The following is a 15,557-nucleotide window of genomic DNA, read 5'->3' as shown; positions in this document are numbered from 1 at the left end:
ACTAAAGGTGTTGATGCTGTTAGCCTAAGGGAAGCCCACTTGTTACCCCAACACACTCAGATAGTTGTAGGCTTTGTGGCATTGGCCAAAACGAATCCAACTTATCTCTTCTTAGACACATTCAAAAACAACTGTGGCTTCAGGACCTGGAACTGACCCCTCTTGGCCTCTTCCTCATCTGGCTATCTTTTTCAGGCTTTATATTCTTAAGTCCCAGTGAACAGAAATATGAACTCAATCTTCAATCATGATTACATTTAGCAGAGGAGACCTACCCAACACTGTATCTGGCTAATCCTGTTGAAAAAGATAGCAGAGTAGGGCGAAGAGTTCTCCACCAAGCAAGCACAAGGCCAGCAAGGCTTCTGGTTTACAGAATAATTCCAGTGAACAAAAGGAAACTACAACACTAAGTGGATTCTAAGATATAGTTAATAGCTTTGCTCTTCCCTCTGTTCTAGTCTGCTTTCACTCCTTACTAACCTCTTTTTTTTTTTTTTCTTTTGAGACAGAGTCTCCCTGTAGCCCCAGTTGGCCTGGAACTTGACCAGGCTAGCCTCAATCTCAGAGATCTACCTACCTCTTTTATATAAATATTAGGGTCACTCGACTCTATACCTTAGAACCACAGACTTTGAGGCTAAAAGCAACTTTCTTTGCAGAGAAGTAGTCTTTAAATATAAATATACAATCACAGCCATCAAGGCCTGGGTTTCACCTAATTTTCTCAAAGAAGGACTGAGAAGGACACATCCAAACAAAAATGTATATATTATAAATTCCACAATAGTATCTAAGCCCATTTACATAAAACAGAGTGCTTACAGATTAACTCTTGTATATCCATATTATGCTGGGACAATATATACTGTAAAAATCTACCTTCTCCCTAAATAACAAAGTATTTTTAAAGTGCATGAATCCATTCATAAGAAAAATAACTAAGAATAGTCTAATTTCAAGCTGCTACCTATTTCCATGATAAAGCTACATGTTATCTGAGGATTGTGTCTGAATTTCAAAGTCCTGAGGATGTATCATAAAGCAACAGATTGAAGTCTTTCCAAAGCAGTTTCACAATCACCTTCACACCAACATGAAGTTAGAGAGGAAAATGGCAAAGGTTGTAGCTTGAGAGGATGGGGACACATAGCAAGTGTTTTGAAAGACAGAGACCAACAATCATTTTTGTGAAGACCTCTCAGCCCATGTTGCATAAAGCAGATCTGCCAAAAGCCAGGGTTAGCTGACAGAAGAGAGCTGATACTGACTGTACAGGGAGCATTTCCCAACTGCATACTTCTCAGAAGGAACGGTTAGAATCTTTCTTTAAAAATTGGCAGTTTGGGGCTGGAGAGATGGCTCAGTGATTAAGAACACTGGTTGTTCTTGCAGAAGACCTGCGTTTGAATCCCAGCACCCACATGGCAGCTAACAACTGTCCATAACTCTAGTTCCAGGGGATCTAATGGCCTCTTCTGTCCTCCATGGACATTGCACAACACAGGTGCACTTACTTACAGGCAGGCAATACACTCATACACATAAAAAAAATTGGCAATTTATAATTTTAAAATATATGTGGGATATGTGTCTGTGTATACTTTTTTCTGTTTGCTGAAAATTTTCATACTAAGATGTTGGGAAAAAAATAGCACTTTAGATATGTCTTTCTTTTCTTAAAAAGCCCCATCTCTTAACAAAGCAGCAAAAGTAAACAAATTGAAGAACTCAGCCACGCTGTGTAGAGAATCCCAATCTCTGCCATCTTATGAAATCCTTTCTTTCAACTGTTTGTGATCTAGAAAATAGGGCAAGGATGACAGCAGATGATTTATTTCATTGTTTGGTTCTATAAACTTGCACAAGGAGGGACCAAGGAAGTGACCACTTCTTAGAATCTGCTGGGTATGTGTTCTCTCTAATTGTCTGTACTTGCCAGTAAATAATACTTTGTCTCTCAAGTTCTCTTATTTCGGAAATTTAATATGAGAATAGTGAATGCATCAGTGAAAATGTCTTCTTTTAGTTATTTTATGTTAATGGAACATAGAAACCCTGTTAAGGAAAAACTAGCAAGGAATGAAATGTAACTGAATGACCAGACAGCAACAGGCACACACAGGTGAGGAGAACCAGTCCCTCAGATGGCCCTGGTACAACAAAACTAGGACTCCAAAGAAAATAAGCAGAGATCTCATCACACCAACAAAATAAAGCCCAAATAATGTGCTATACCCAGGAAACTTGCTATGTATGGCCTGATAGCTACATTTTAAGAGGAAGTTAGAAGTTGGTAATAAACAGGAAAAATAAGGCTTCCACTGAGTTGAAAATAGCTCAGTAGAGTTTTTGTTTTTGTTTTGCAAAGATTAGAATATTTAGTGAAGGCATGATTCAACTCCAATGGGGAAGGAGTGATTACTCAGTAGCCACTGTCTAATGGGCTGATACTCAGCGTTTGTGGTTTACTGCCCAAATAGTTACTAAAATAATTTCTCTTAAGGTATGTAGATCTTTGCCAGTATAATCCCCTACAAAACAAATCTGCACTGACGAGATAACGGAGGTACGGTGCTGGTTAGAGACTGGAAGGCTAATGCAGTTCTTACAACCTGGGCTTTGCTTCCAGGATGACAGAGGTGCTGGCAGTGCTGCTACCACAGACGTACTGGCAGGACCGTGCCTTTTGAGTGAGCACTCCTACAGAGCAGAGAGGTGTGTGTGTGGCAACCAAAAGGAATGAGTCAAAGGAAGCATCATGAACAAGGTGGCAGAGGAGGCAAAGGTCTTTGAAATCCAAGAACCATGGTGCTTGGCTAGTCACTGACTGGCTAGTCAGTTCCTTACAATCGATCCCCAGCAAATGGGCAGACCTATCACATCTTATCCTCACTGGGAATGGGGCACTATACCTAAACACGGACTAGGTTAGAGTTATCCATCTCTGACAGGGGAGACTCCTCCCAAAGCATTCCAGGGCTGGCGTGTAGAAATGAACACGTTCTTTTCCAAGTCCTCCTAAAATCATCTTTAACTCCGGAAAAGAGGTGGCCTTAGTGGCTCAGAGCAGATGGGAAGCCTTATGCGAAACAGATGGAAACCGTTTCAAAGGCAAAATGAAATGTGCTTTAAAAACATAAATAAAGTAATAAATAAACCTAATGATTCAAAATTTAGAAGACTAACAGACAACACAAGAATAAGAAACAAGGAGGTACAGACAGCTGCTGAGGTCTGGGCCTCATTTGTTCTCCCTCTCAGCCTGAGGCCTTAGCACCTGGTGCTCTGGTGGCCGCCAAGGCACAACTACAGCAGCTACACTCTGCAGCATTCCAGAGCCTAGGGGTGAACAGAGTGAGAAAGGCTGTCATGGGGGAATGCAAGCTTTGGTCAGGTATAGAACACACACAGTGAGCAGCAACAGTGATTGATTACTTTTCCTAAAAGGGACTATGAACACCAAAAGCTTTAAGTTCTCAATGTAAAAAACATAAATTCAGAAACACTGGAAACCTGATTGGGTTTTACTGTATTTGGTTCCAAAGCAAACTTCCTAAATAACACTTCTAACAATAAGATGGGAGGACTAAAACTTGACTTTCCAAAGGGTGGGTTCTAAGACCAATTCAGTACCTAATTTCCACCCTTTCTTCAACTACCAGCACCCTTGGTAAGGGAAACTAGCTCTAGAAACAGAAGTGATGGGAGGCTGGCTCTTCTCAGAAGATCCTAGGTTACAATGATTATCACTTGGGATTGCATGAAAGTTCTTGCTATATGGCAAAAACACAGACTTAGGAAAGAAAAAAGAGGAGTCTAACCATCAGCAATAATATCCATTCAAGGCAGTGAGGTCTCCCAGCCTGAGCTAGAGACTAAGAATACCCAGCAGGCAGGAATATGGCAGTGGTGAGAGGCTGGACAGAGCATTCTCCATCCAAAATATTGAGCTCTTCCATGGACAATGTGCTTTTCCCTCTTCTGGCACCTCAGAAAGTAAAGAGGGCAGGCGCTACTAAAGTACATTGGCATTAGAGGCTCTAGAGAAGAGCAAGCAGCAACCTGAATGATAAACCTTACCAGGGCAAATCGATTTTTAAAAGACAGCCTCTACCTCCTTTGAGACTTTTGCTTCATAGGTGCCTTCAGAGAGGGTTTTTGCTGGAATCTGAAGCAACGAGAGCATGAGTCGGGAACCACAGAACAGGAGCACTACACCACCACCTGCAGAAGCCAAGAAGGGAAAAGCTACATGGGGTCAACAGTCAGGCATGCCAGGCAGGGCACGAGGTTCAGGAACCTCACACAGAACTTTAGGCTCTTGCTTATCCACAAGAGGCACCAGCTGGCAGCCTGCTTCAGCCAGTACTTACAGCCTGCCCCATCCCAGCATCCTTCAGCTAGTGTAGTAGATGTGAAAGTAGAGAGTCTTGTTGCGCAGCAGGGAGTACGAGTTGTCAAACTTGAGCAGGTAGATGCCTTCCCCAGGGTAGTCATGGCTGCCAGCCTGCACATCTCGGTGGCTATCCCGCCGGTACACAGGCATGACCTCCCCATAGCGACCCCGCAGGGAACTCCTGGAGCCTCTCTCCACATCTCCCACAGGAACAGGTTCTGCAGGAGCAAAAGGGCAGAGAGTTTGGATACAAGTTCATAGCCTGAATGTGTCAGAACAACTCTTAACGTGGGACACTACTACCTATTTAGAAAAGTCTATAGATCTTGGTCATCAAAGTGACTGCTGAGTGAAAATGGCATTCAGTAGCCCAGAGTCCAAGAGTGCTAAAATCCAGCAAGTACATCTACAACAAAGTGGTGGCCCATCCCAATTGATAGTAATGCTTCCAATGGCAAGCCATGATCCAGTCTGATAAGCTTAGAAGTGTCTGGGTTTCTAAGGGAGAAGGGAGAGAATAAGACCTGGACATCTTTATAGTACATGAAAGGATTAGCTAACACAAGTAGGAACTGTAGGTAAATACATTGTAGAGAGAGACCCTAAAACTTCCATTTAGCTTCCTGAAAAGTAGAAAATAAGATAAAATGTCCTTCTTTTCCCTTAATACCTTTAGATTTCCTTGTAGAGTTAAGAAGTAAATTTAGAGAATGATTTCCATGATCACATATGAAAGTCAGAGAATATAGCAAAGGCTTAGAACCTACTTTTAGATCCCTCCCTCAATGTCTCATCATGAGTAGACACTACAAATAACAGGAATGGAGCAGAGACCACTGCTCTTAACACAAAGCAAAGACAATCAGTTCCACCAGCAGGGACAATTTGGAAGAGAGAGGGGATGGGAACATGTAACACATTATAATCACTCAGTTTGGATTGAAGTAAAAAATAAATAGTGCAAAACGAGAGAAATACAGCATGATCTCGTGTTTATATGCAACCTGGAAAACCCTGACTCACTCACCCTTGGCTGCTGCCCATTCCCGAACACAGAACAGTTGCAGAAACAGCTAGTTTTTCATTGAAAGAGAGGGAGGGTGGGAAGGAGAGAGAAGGAGAGACACTGAGCTTTCCACTAAAGCATCAATACCAACCCTACGTAGCTTGCAATGCTAGATTCTTCATTTACATTCTAAAGAAGACAAAGACTGCTATAATCCAGGAAGCAGCCACTAGCAATTAGGTTGAGGCAGAAAAGAAAACTGTAAATTATGTTAAAATTAAATTTACCTTCGATCTCCTCTTCCTCTTCCTCTTCTTCATCCTCATCCTCACTGGAGTCACTGACCTGCACCGTTATATCAGTGCTGGTTACAGGGGTCCAGTCAAAATAAACCCCAAAACCAATGTCATAGTCATCAGTTGCAAATTCCCAGCAGACGCGCTTTCCCTCTGGATGCGTCGGTACCCGTATGGTCACTACTTCTCCCCGCTTCACCACCAGACGGCTGTTCTTCTCTTTGCCTAGCTTGCTTTTGAATTCCTTCACTTTGGCAAAGGTCCAGATGCACGGAGGCGCCATCAGAGGTGGAGAAACTGAAAGAACAGGCAGCTTACTATTAGAAATGGGCAATGCTCCCACACCTGGCATTTTGTTTAGGAAAGTTAGCATAAAACACTCTTTCTAAAGGCTTCTGTCACTCCTTTCACAACTCACCTTTCCTTCCATCTGCCTGCCTGCCTGCCTTTAAGCATCTACTGAAAATGAAAACTCTACCCTCTATGCTCCCAAAGACCTCACCTTTCCTGTGGTCCCCCAAAAGATCTGCAGATTCCAAATCAGCTGAAAGAACATCGATAGCTCCAGTATGCTCAGACTGGATCATAACCATGTCTCCAGATCTTTGTGGAACTTGGTACTTGGACATCTGAAAAACAGAATTGTGATTAAAAGACATATTGCAGAAGAAGATTCCAATTAGCCTCTTCCCAAATGAACGCTGCCCCACCCCTCCCAGTTACCTCACTAGTTAATGCACTATTCAACATTCCTTCTCTTTCTAGCAGGAACAAGTTGTTAGTAAATTCTATTTTCAACATCACCAAAATGTTCCCTAGTCTTTCTTGTTCTTCCCTTATCTCTCACAACTTTAGAAAAGTTGCAGAGCTTTATTTGCCCCAGACACTGCAAAAATCTTCCCTACAAATATCCTTACAGCTTGCTACCGACTGTTGCATCAACAGTGTTTCTTGGTCTTGCCTCACCCTGCACTGTATCTCCCAGTGGCTCCTCGCATGATAACTCTCACACCTGAAGGTTGTTTGACTCCTACCTTGCCACATGCCCTTAGCTACAAGACGCACTTCCATATCAAAGGCTACTCCATTCAAGGCAATGATTACCTCTCCATCACTCTCCATCAGCAAATTCACCAAAAGACTACAGTGTATGATTTGATTTCTAATCTCCCTCTTTCTTTCTTCCTCTCTCTTTCCCTCCTTCCCTCCCTCCCTCATTCACACTTCAAGCTACAAGTTGTCTCACCCTGTATTTGATTTCTAATATATCTCTTATCTCTGTCTCTGTCTCTCTCTCTTCCTCTCTCTCTTTCCCTCCTTCCCTCCCTCCCTCATTTATACTTCAAGCTACAAGTTGTCTCACCCTGTATGATTTGATTTCTAATATATCTCTATCTCTGTCTCTCTGTCTCTCTCTCGTGCATGTGCACACACTCTCTCTCTCTCTCTCATTCACACTTCAGGCTACAAGTTGTCTCACCTTGTATTTCACCAGAAATTTCTTTTTAAGATTTACTTTAATTAATTAATTTATTAATTTATTTATTTATTTATTTACTTGTGTGTGTGTGTGTGTGTCCTGCAGAGGCCAGAAAAGGGAGTTGGATCCTTTGGAGCTGGAGTTACAGGCAGTTGTGAGCTACTTGACATGGGTGCTGGGAACCAAACTCCAGTCCTCTGGAAGAGTAGCAAGTGCTCTTAATCATTTTCTGCAAGAACAGTCAGTGTTCTTAACCACTGAGCCATCTCTCCAGCCCCTATTTTTTTAATTTATTAATTAATTTATTTATTTATTTACTTGTGTGTGTGTGTGTGTGTCCTGCAGAGGCCAGAAAAGGGAGTTGGATCCTTTGGAGCTGGAGTTACAGGCAGTTGTGAGCTACTTGACATGGGTGCTGGGAACCAAACTCCAGTCCTCTGGAAGAGTAGCAAGTGCTCTTAATCATTGAATCACCTCTCCAGCCCCACAATGTTCTTTTAATAATTACAATTTCAGGGGCTGGAGAGGGCTCACGGGTTAAGAACACTGGTTGTTCTTGCAGAAGACCCAGGTTCGAATCCCAGCAGTCACATGGCAGCTAACAACTGTCCAGTTCCAGGGGATCCGACAGCCTCTTCTGTCCTCCGCAAGCATTGCACAACATGGGTGCACTTACCTACACGCAGGCAATATACACATACACATAAAATTTTTAAAAAAAATTTTTTTTTAAATTACAATTTCATCTTAAGCCAGCCATAGGATTTCCATTTGAATAGTACATTTGTGGCCAGGTGTCTGGTCTGCACAGGAGAATGCAAATGGCATGTGATACGCAAACCCTTTATTACCCACAGGAACCTGCACTCACTCTAGAGTGGGTATCCCTTCAAATCACTTTTATTGTGTTCCTTGTTTCATGTAATTTTGTCTTTATTTCCTGCTTGTCCTCCAGCTGGTAGGCAATTCAACAAGAAATCTATACCTAATTCCCAGAGGGGCGAGCACCTCAGTGAGTCAGCAATCCAGTTAAGAGGCCGGAACTGCACATGTGAGAAGCAAATCAAGTTTGTATTACTCCCAGGCTGTGTTCTCACACGATCCATTTAGGAGACCAACCAAGCCTCCCATTCTCGTCCACATTGCTGAGTAAAGTGAATCAGACCTCGGCTGCCATGTTTAAAGGAAACCTTCCTTTTCCAAAAGGCCAAACAGCAGATTTAATCAGCAGCTTAATTAGCAGCATAGCCTTAGTAAAGCTTTTAGCCTTAGTATCCACATTTGTTAAATGGAGACACAATGGTATTTAACTCACAAGAGTGTTCTCAGGAATAAATGAAGTTTGTGGACAAAAATGCTTATAAATTATAAAGCATTATGCAAATGTTAATGTTCAATACCTTTATTGACACAAATTCCAATGATTATGTAACCAACAATGCTTATGATAATATAAACAATCCCTACCCACCATGTGTCAAGGGAATCACTACTTATTAACACCATTTCTATAAACTGGTTTCCATAAATACAGAATAGACCCTCTACAAAAAAAACAAAGTTACAACAGAGTCAATGACTTAAGGTTGCTCACACCAAGATTTTAGAGAACATGGGACTGGAGAGATGGCTCAGCAGTTAAATGTACTGGCTACTCTTACAGAGAGGACCTGAGTTCGGTTCCCAACACCCACATGGTGGATAACAATTGTCTGTAAAATCCAGTTCCAGGGGATCCAACATCCTCTTCTGACCACATGCAGGCAATACACTCATACACATAAAACAAAAAATAGAAATTATATATATATATATGAGAATACATGTGCATTCCTTCTGACATTTCATTCTTTTAAACAGGTGACTAATGTGAACTAACACAATGACAGGTCCTGTGGGAGATGCAGACAATCATTCTCCAAATAATGAAAATGAGATGTCTTGCAGGGGTGCCCAACCTATGGCCCAACAAACACTTGTAAACTTACTTAAAACATTCTGAGGTGGGTTTGGGGGGGTGGCGTTTTTTTGTAACTCAATTATGCAGTTCTCAAGTGGAAAGTTTGTAGATGGTAACACCATGTCACAATGTCAGAAATTTGGACAAATCTGCTGGGAGTGAAAGAGAATTCCGGGAGCCACCATCTCAGTAGTTTCCGATTCCAACCCAACCATTATGTGTCTTAAGTTTGGGTACCACAAACGCCTCTTTTTCTAAGAGTTTGAATATATTTCTTACCTCACTGAGAACCTGGGCCTGGCCTGCTGGCAGCAACTCCTGTTCCACCAGAGCCTGAGCCTCTGAGGCACTGGCCACTTTCTGCATATCTTCTGTGGCATCCTTACTTGCTGGAGATACCATCTGTGGCCTCTCAGAAGAAGAGAGCATATCAATCAAGAGGTCTTTGAAAAGGTATAATCATCCTGGAGAAACTCTGAAACAAAGCAACATTCAAAGGACACCCCCACCCCACCTGATTTCTGCATTTAGGTCTATGTCACTTCAGCTGACCACTGCACAGGACTGATCAGCCCATAGTAAAGCAGTGAGTGTAAGCGCATACAAACTGACAGAGCCAAGTCCCAGATGCAATGAGGATAAGGGCAAACAAAATGGCAAAGCCAGGTCCCAGGATCTATAGCCACAGTAAGCACACAGCTCAGTCATCTGATGGACTTGGAGTCTTGTTTTCTTTGTTGTTATTTCTTTAATTTACTTATTTTAATTGACAAATTTTAAAAGTACATCTTTATGGTATACAACATGGTGTGATATATGTAAATACAGTGGGCTGATCAAATGAGGCTAATTAACATACTCATCATTTCACATACTTGCTTTCTATGCTATAAATACATTCTAAATCTACAACTTAGTAATTTTAAGTATAATATAGTATTGTTAACTCCAGTCACCATGCTATGCAAAGATCTCCAGAATGTATTCTTCCTATCTAACCAAAACCTTTTGAGCAGCATCTCCCCACTCCATTCCATGCCCCCGAACACCAGGTAATCACCATATGCTCTCTACTTTTTTTTTTTAAGAGTTTTTATTTTTAAATATTTTATTTATTATTTTTATTTATTTATTTTATGTGTATGAGTGTATTGCTTGCATGTATGTGAGTGCACCCGTGTCGTGCAGTGCCGCAGAGGACAGAAGAGGGCTTCAGATTTCCCTGGAACTAGAGTTAAGGATGGTTCATAGCCGCCATGTGGGTGCTGGGAATCGAACCCAGGTCCTCTGCAAGAGCAGTCAGTGCTCTTAACCACTGAGCCATCTCTCCAGCCCCTGCTCTCTCTTTTTTAAAAGATATTTATTTGTATATGTCTGTGTGTTTATGTGTCTGTGTAAGTATTCCTATGCTCCCACAGAGGCCAAAAGAGGGTATCAGATTCCTTGGAGCTGGAATTACAGGTATTTGCAGGACATCTGGCCTATATGGGTGCTGGGAAACAAGCACTTCTAACCACTGGGCCATCTCTGCAGCCCATCTGCTCTCTTCTTCCATGGGTCTGGCTTTATTCCTCACTCTCAGATCTACACCAGTTGCTCTAACCACAGTTTCAATAAAGGTTCAACACATAAAGCTACTGGACAGAATCACAAGGATGAGCCCTGCCTAAGCCAGATACTGACCACTGAACAGAAAGAATATCAGCTGATTGGTTACAAGGATATACTGGTGGATAAAGGTTGCTGGAAGGTAGAGAGACTTCTTCAGTGATATAGCCTCCCATAAGTTGCCCATGCTCCACGCTCCAAGTAAACTCATTGGTTCACCAAGCTACATTTGTTAGAAGTGTTTGTTTGTGTCACTGATGCCCTACCTGGGGTGAGTAAAAAAACCAAAACACAGGCTGGGCGTGGTGGTGCACACCTTTAATCCCAGCACTTGGGAGGCAGAGGAAGGCAGATCTTTGTTGAGTTCGAGGCCAGCCTGGTCTACATAGTGAGTTCCAGGACAGCTGGCGCTACAAGGAGACCCTGTCTCAAAAAAGACACACACACACACACACACACACACAAAAGCAAAACACAAACAGAAGGGCATGACTTATGCTGCCTTCTATTTATCCTGGCTTCAGAGAGACTAGAAAATGAGTGATGAGCCAGGGCACTAGCACAATTCCCAAATCCATTTGGAAACACACTGCCAATAAAAGGTGGCATGGATTTTTTTACAGCAAGAGTTATAAAAGTATGGTCAGGGGACCACTGAAGTCCTTAAGATCCTTCAGGGGAGGCAGTGTGTCTCCCTGAACCTTGGGAGGTTAGAAGAAAGCAAGCCCCAGAAGACCCTTCTGCCTCCATCTTCACTGGAGCTAGGGTTATAGGTATTTGCAGGAAAGCCTGGCTTGTTACATAGGCTGGGATCTCACCTCTACTCCTCATGATTGTGGAGCAAGCAAGTGTTCTTAAATACTAAGCATCTCTCTAGCCCCAATAAAAACAGTTTAAGAAGAGCTTGTAATGTCCACATGAATTTAATATTCACATTAGCATTTTAACTCTAAAGAATTAGCAAAAATATTGGGAAAGAGAAGTTTCTAATCATTTGATGCCAGTGATGAACTAAGTAAAGAAAAACTTCCTTGTCAACTAAGTCTTCTGGCTTGTGGTGCCCCAGAGCAGGGCTGCTGGCCAGAAGGACTGGGAGAACCTGGCCATGCAGCAGGTTCACTAGGAAAGAGAGAAAGTCCGGTCGTCCCCACTTCCAACAGACACAAAGCAAGGTGCTGAGCTGCTGGCATCACGTGTGCTGGAGCTGCTTCTTCACGCACTGGATTTTAGAAGAAAACCTCAAAATTCAATCTTTTTGTCTAAAAATATTCGGTGTTTCTCACTCAAGAAATTTATTCACTTTTAGGAGAATAAAACAGTTCTGTACCAAAGACCCATCCTTCAAAGAACCTTTACATCAACATGTGCACACAGATGGTGACAAGAAGATGAAACGGCCCTCTCCTTAGGGAATTGGGTAAGACTTAAAAGACTAGCAGTTATGCGTAAGATACAGCTAGAAAGAAGAACTTGAGCCAAGTATTGAATTTGCTGTTTCATATTTCCTCATCTTAACAATGAACCCTATTTCATTAGGGTTATGAGGATTAAGTGAGATAATACATTTTAAGCCACAGTATTAGCAAACAAGTATTCCATAAAAATAATTATTACTAGCTGGGCATGGTGGTGCACGCCTTTAATCCCAGTACTCGGGAGGCAGAGACAGGCAGATCTCTGTGAGTTCAAGGCCAGCCTGGTATACATAGAGCTCCAGGCCAGTCAGGGCTACACAGTGAGACCCTGTCTCAAAAAACAAAAAAAAAAAAAAAAAAAAAAAGAGGAGGTAAAGGTTTTTTAAAAATAGCTTATCACCTTTTAAAAAAGATTTTTAAAAAATTTTATGTGTATTGGGTCTATGTGTGGATATGTACACACAAGTACCTGCAGAGTCCAGTGGTATCAGATCACCTGGAGTTACAGGTGGCCGTGAGCCACCTGATGTGGGTGCTGGTAATTAAACTTGGGTCCTCTGGAAGAACAGTACACACTCTTAACTGTTGAGCCATCTCCCCAGCCTCCATTAACACATCTTTTTATTCCCAGCCATTAATTTATGTGGGACATGAGACCACAGGTTCTACTGGACAATGCTGTGCTAGGAAATGAGAAATGAGATCACAATACTCGCTATGTGGACTTTTGCTGTTCCACTGGTGATTTGTGGTTTCCTCTCATTCTAGGACTTAGTGTGACCCTACCTTCTATTACACATGTATCAGTGATAGTGGGTAGATGAGATGGCAGAGAAGGAAATTAACAAGGACAACCTAAAGGTTATCATAATGGTTTAAATGGGTAAAATCCAAACCTACATCTTGCAAGTTCACCTTTGGTCTGCTGTTTTAACACTTGAAAATAGTCTTCAGAAGATAAATAAGGACACTACACTGGTCTATAGCGAGTGTGTGTGTGTGTGTGTGTGTGTGTGTGTGTGTGTGTGTGTGTAAGAGTGTATTGCTTGCACGTTTAAGTACACCTGTGTTATGCACTGCCTGAGGTAGTCAGAAGAAGGTGTCAGATCCCCTGGAACTGGAGTTACAGACAGTTGTTAGCTGCCATGTGGGTGCTGGGAATTGAACCCAGGTCCTCTGCAAGAGCAGTCTTAACCACTGAGCCATCTCTCCAACCCCTATTTGTTATAGTTTTATTTGCGAAAAGGTAAAAGAAAAAATTATAACTTGAGATATATCTGACATTGCCCCAAACACTGTTTGGCTTACCCCTAAAGTCACTGCCTACTTCTGTCACAAATTCTTTTATTCTCAGAAGACAAACCTTCCAGAAGCATTTTATCCAAAGTAATTGCTTATCCCTACCTGTTGGGTAAGGAAGGGGGTGCTGGATCGGAGGCAGAAGCCAGTGGAGCGTTGACCTTGGTGTTTTCCAGTTCTTCTTTTTCTAGAAAATCATAGAAAGAAAGAACTTGGTATTTGAGAGGCAACACTGGCACATACCTGTAATCCCAACTCTCAGGAGCCTGGGGCAGGAAGTGCAGGAGATCAAGGCCAGCCTTGGCTACATGGTGAGTTTGAAGCCAGTCTGGACTACCCAAGACCCTATCTCAAAAACATGTATAAAGTCATTGTTTAAAACATGTCCCCACAACTTCTCATCCTGTACAAAAATCAATTCAAAGCTGGGCATGGTGGCACGCTCCTGTAATCCCAGCACTCAGGAGGCAGAGGCAGGTCGATCTCTGCTAATTCAAGACCACCCTGGTCCACATAGTGAGTTCCAGGCCAGCTGGGACTGCAGGGATACAGGGAGACTCTGTCTCAAAAAGATCAAAAATAAAATAAAATAAATTCAGGAGGCCTCTCTTGGGGTAAGTCTACTGTGCAGCCCTCCGCGCCTTGACTCCGCCAGCCGCGCTCACCCTTCCATCTCCCCCACTGTTCTCTACGCCTAGCTTGGGCCCTGTGCCATTCCTAGTCTTGGGGCCCCAGACACCTGGGGGGGAGCCAGTGCTGATTCCTGACCCTGTTCACCCCAACCGGCTTGGTGCCTTCCTTGGGCCCGAGGAGCACTACCTCCGGACCCGGCCCCACCCTCACCTCTCTCTGCTTCCCCAGTCTTGCACCACCGGCTAACTCTCCTGGCCTGCTACCCTATCATCAGGCCTCTTGGGGTGGGTCCATCACGGAGCCCTCCGCACATTGACTCCCCCGGCATCATTCGCCCTTCCATCTGCGCCACTGTTCTCTGCTCCTGGTTTGGGCCCTGCGCCATTCCTGGTCTTGGGTCCCCAGACACCTGGGGAACTGGTACTGCTTCCTGATCCTTTTCGCCCAGGTCAGCTTGGTGCCCTCCTTGGGCCCCAGGAGCACTGCTTCCGCGGGACCTGGCCCCGCCCTCACCTCTCCCTGCTTCCTGGACCTGTACCACTGGCTAACTCTCCTGGCCCGCTCTCCCGCCCTCAGGCCTCTCTTGGGGTAAGTCTATGTTGGGGGCCTCAGAAGTCTCTTCATATCCGGATAGGTCACGAGCTCGGAGTTATGTGCTGAGACTCCTTTCATAGCGGGGTGCTTTCCTGGCATTTTTCCTGACTCTCCTTTTGAAGTGCCCGCCACAAATGCCATAACATAAACATGGCCTCTGGCTCTAGGAATACCATGCTTTCCTGTGTGATTTTTCAAGCAGTCAGCAGTCTGGCAGCAAGGCAGAAACCCACTTCCATATGCAAATAGAATGTCTCACAAAGTATCTATCAGCCAAAGCTTTTACCACTACCCCCATGGTATAAATATCCCACTCTTCTCTCAATAATAGAGAGCTGGATCACTTGAAGCTACACTTAATAAAAGCTGGGACACGGCCTAAGCAGAGTCCTGCGTCTTACTGGCAATCCAGCCTCTCCGGAGGCAGCACTTCCTCCATCACCGGCTCATGGATCCCAGCTTCAGCCGCCTTGCGCTCTCCCGCGTGGTCCAGTGGCCAGTGGATCTCGCTCAAGAGGAAAGCGCACGGGGGGGGGGAATTAAGGTGGTATACGGCTGGACAACGCTCCAGCAGCAGAGACCCACAGAGACACGGAGAAGCCCGCGGGGCCAGACCCGCCTTCTTCCATGGCGCGCGGCTGAGGCCAGGGGACTGATCCCCGTGCCGCAACTCTCGTGGTGTGCCCGCGCACACCACGCCAGGGCACCCAGCGTGCGTGCACTATAAGTCTACTGTGCAGCCCTCCACGCCTTGACTCCACCAGCCGCACTCACCCTTCCATCTCCCCTGCTGTTCTCTACTCCTAGCTTGGGCCCTGTGCCATTCCTAGCCTTGGGGCCCCAGACACCTGGGGAACCATTGCTTAT

The 15,557-nt window shown here is 43.9% G+C and overlaps 1 protein-coding gene across 3 annotated transcripts in view; it reads right to left on the bottom strand.

Moving 5' to 3' along the window:
• Positions 1 to 1,495: 1,495 nt before the first annotated feature.
• Positions 1,496 to 15,557, bottom strand: part of Tmed8 (transmembrane p24 trafficking protein family member 8) — a 50,453-nt gene continuing 36,391 nt past the window's right edge. The window contains exons 2-7 of one of the 3 annotated variants that reach the window (XM_017799879.2): positions 13,569 to 13,650; positions 9,421 to 9,550; positions 6,204 to 6,330; positions 5,693 to 5,998; positions 4,377 to 4,617; positions 4,169 to 4,227 (exon numbers count right to left, since the gene is read on the bottom strand). In XM_017799879.2, the coding sequence (XP_017655368.1) occupies positions 4,400 to 4,617; positions 5,693 to 5,998; positions 6,204 to 6,330; positions 9,421 to 9,550; positions 13,569 to 13,650 (863 nt within the window). In that variant the 3' untranslated portion in view covers positions 4,169 to 4,227; positions 4,377 to 4,399. Of the gene's footprint in view, positions 4,618 to 5,692; positions 5,999 to 6,203; positions 6,331 to 9,420; positions 9,553 to 13,568; positions 13,651 to 15,557 lie in introns of those variants that run through there. The other 2 variants (XM_029567000.1, XM_029566999.1) reach the window with 2 other exon arrangements.

The sequence above is a fragment of the Nannospalax galili genome, unplaced genomic scaffold, assembly GCF_000622305.1.
Source record: "Nannospalax galili isolate Female #2095 unplaced genomic scaffold, S.galili_v1.0 scaffold330, whole genome shotgun sequence".
Classification (NCBI taxonomy): domain Eukaryota; kingdom Metazoa; phylum Chordata; class Mammalia; order Rodentia; family Spalacidae; genus Nannospalax; species Nannospalax galili.
The sequence above is the reverse complement of the archived record's forward strand: the minus strand, read 5'-3'. Positions and strand labels throughout refer to the sequence as shown.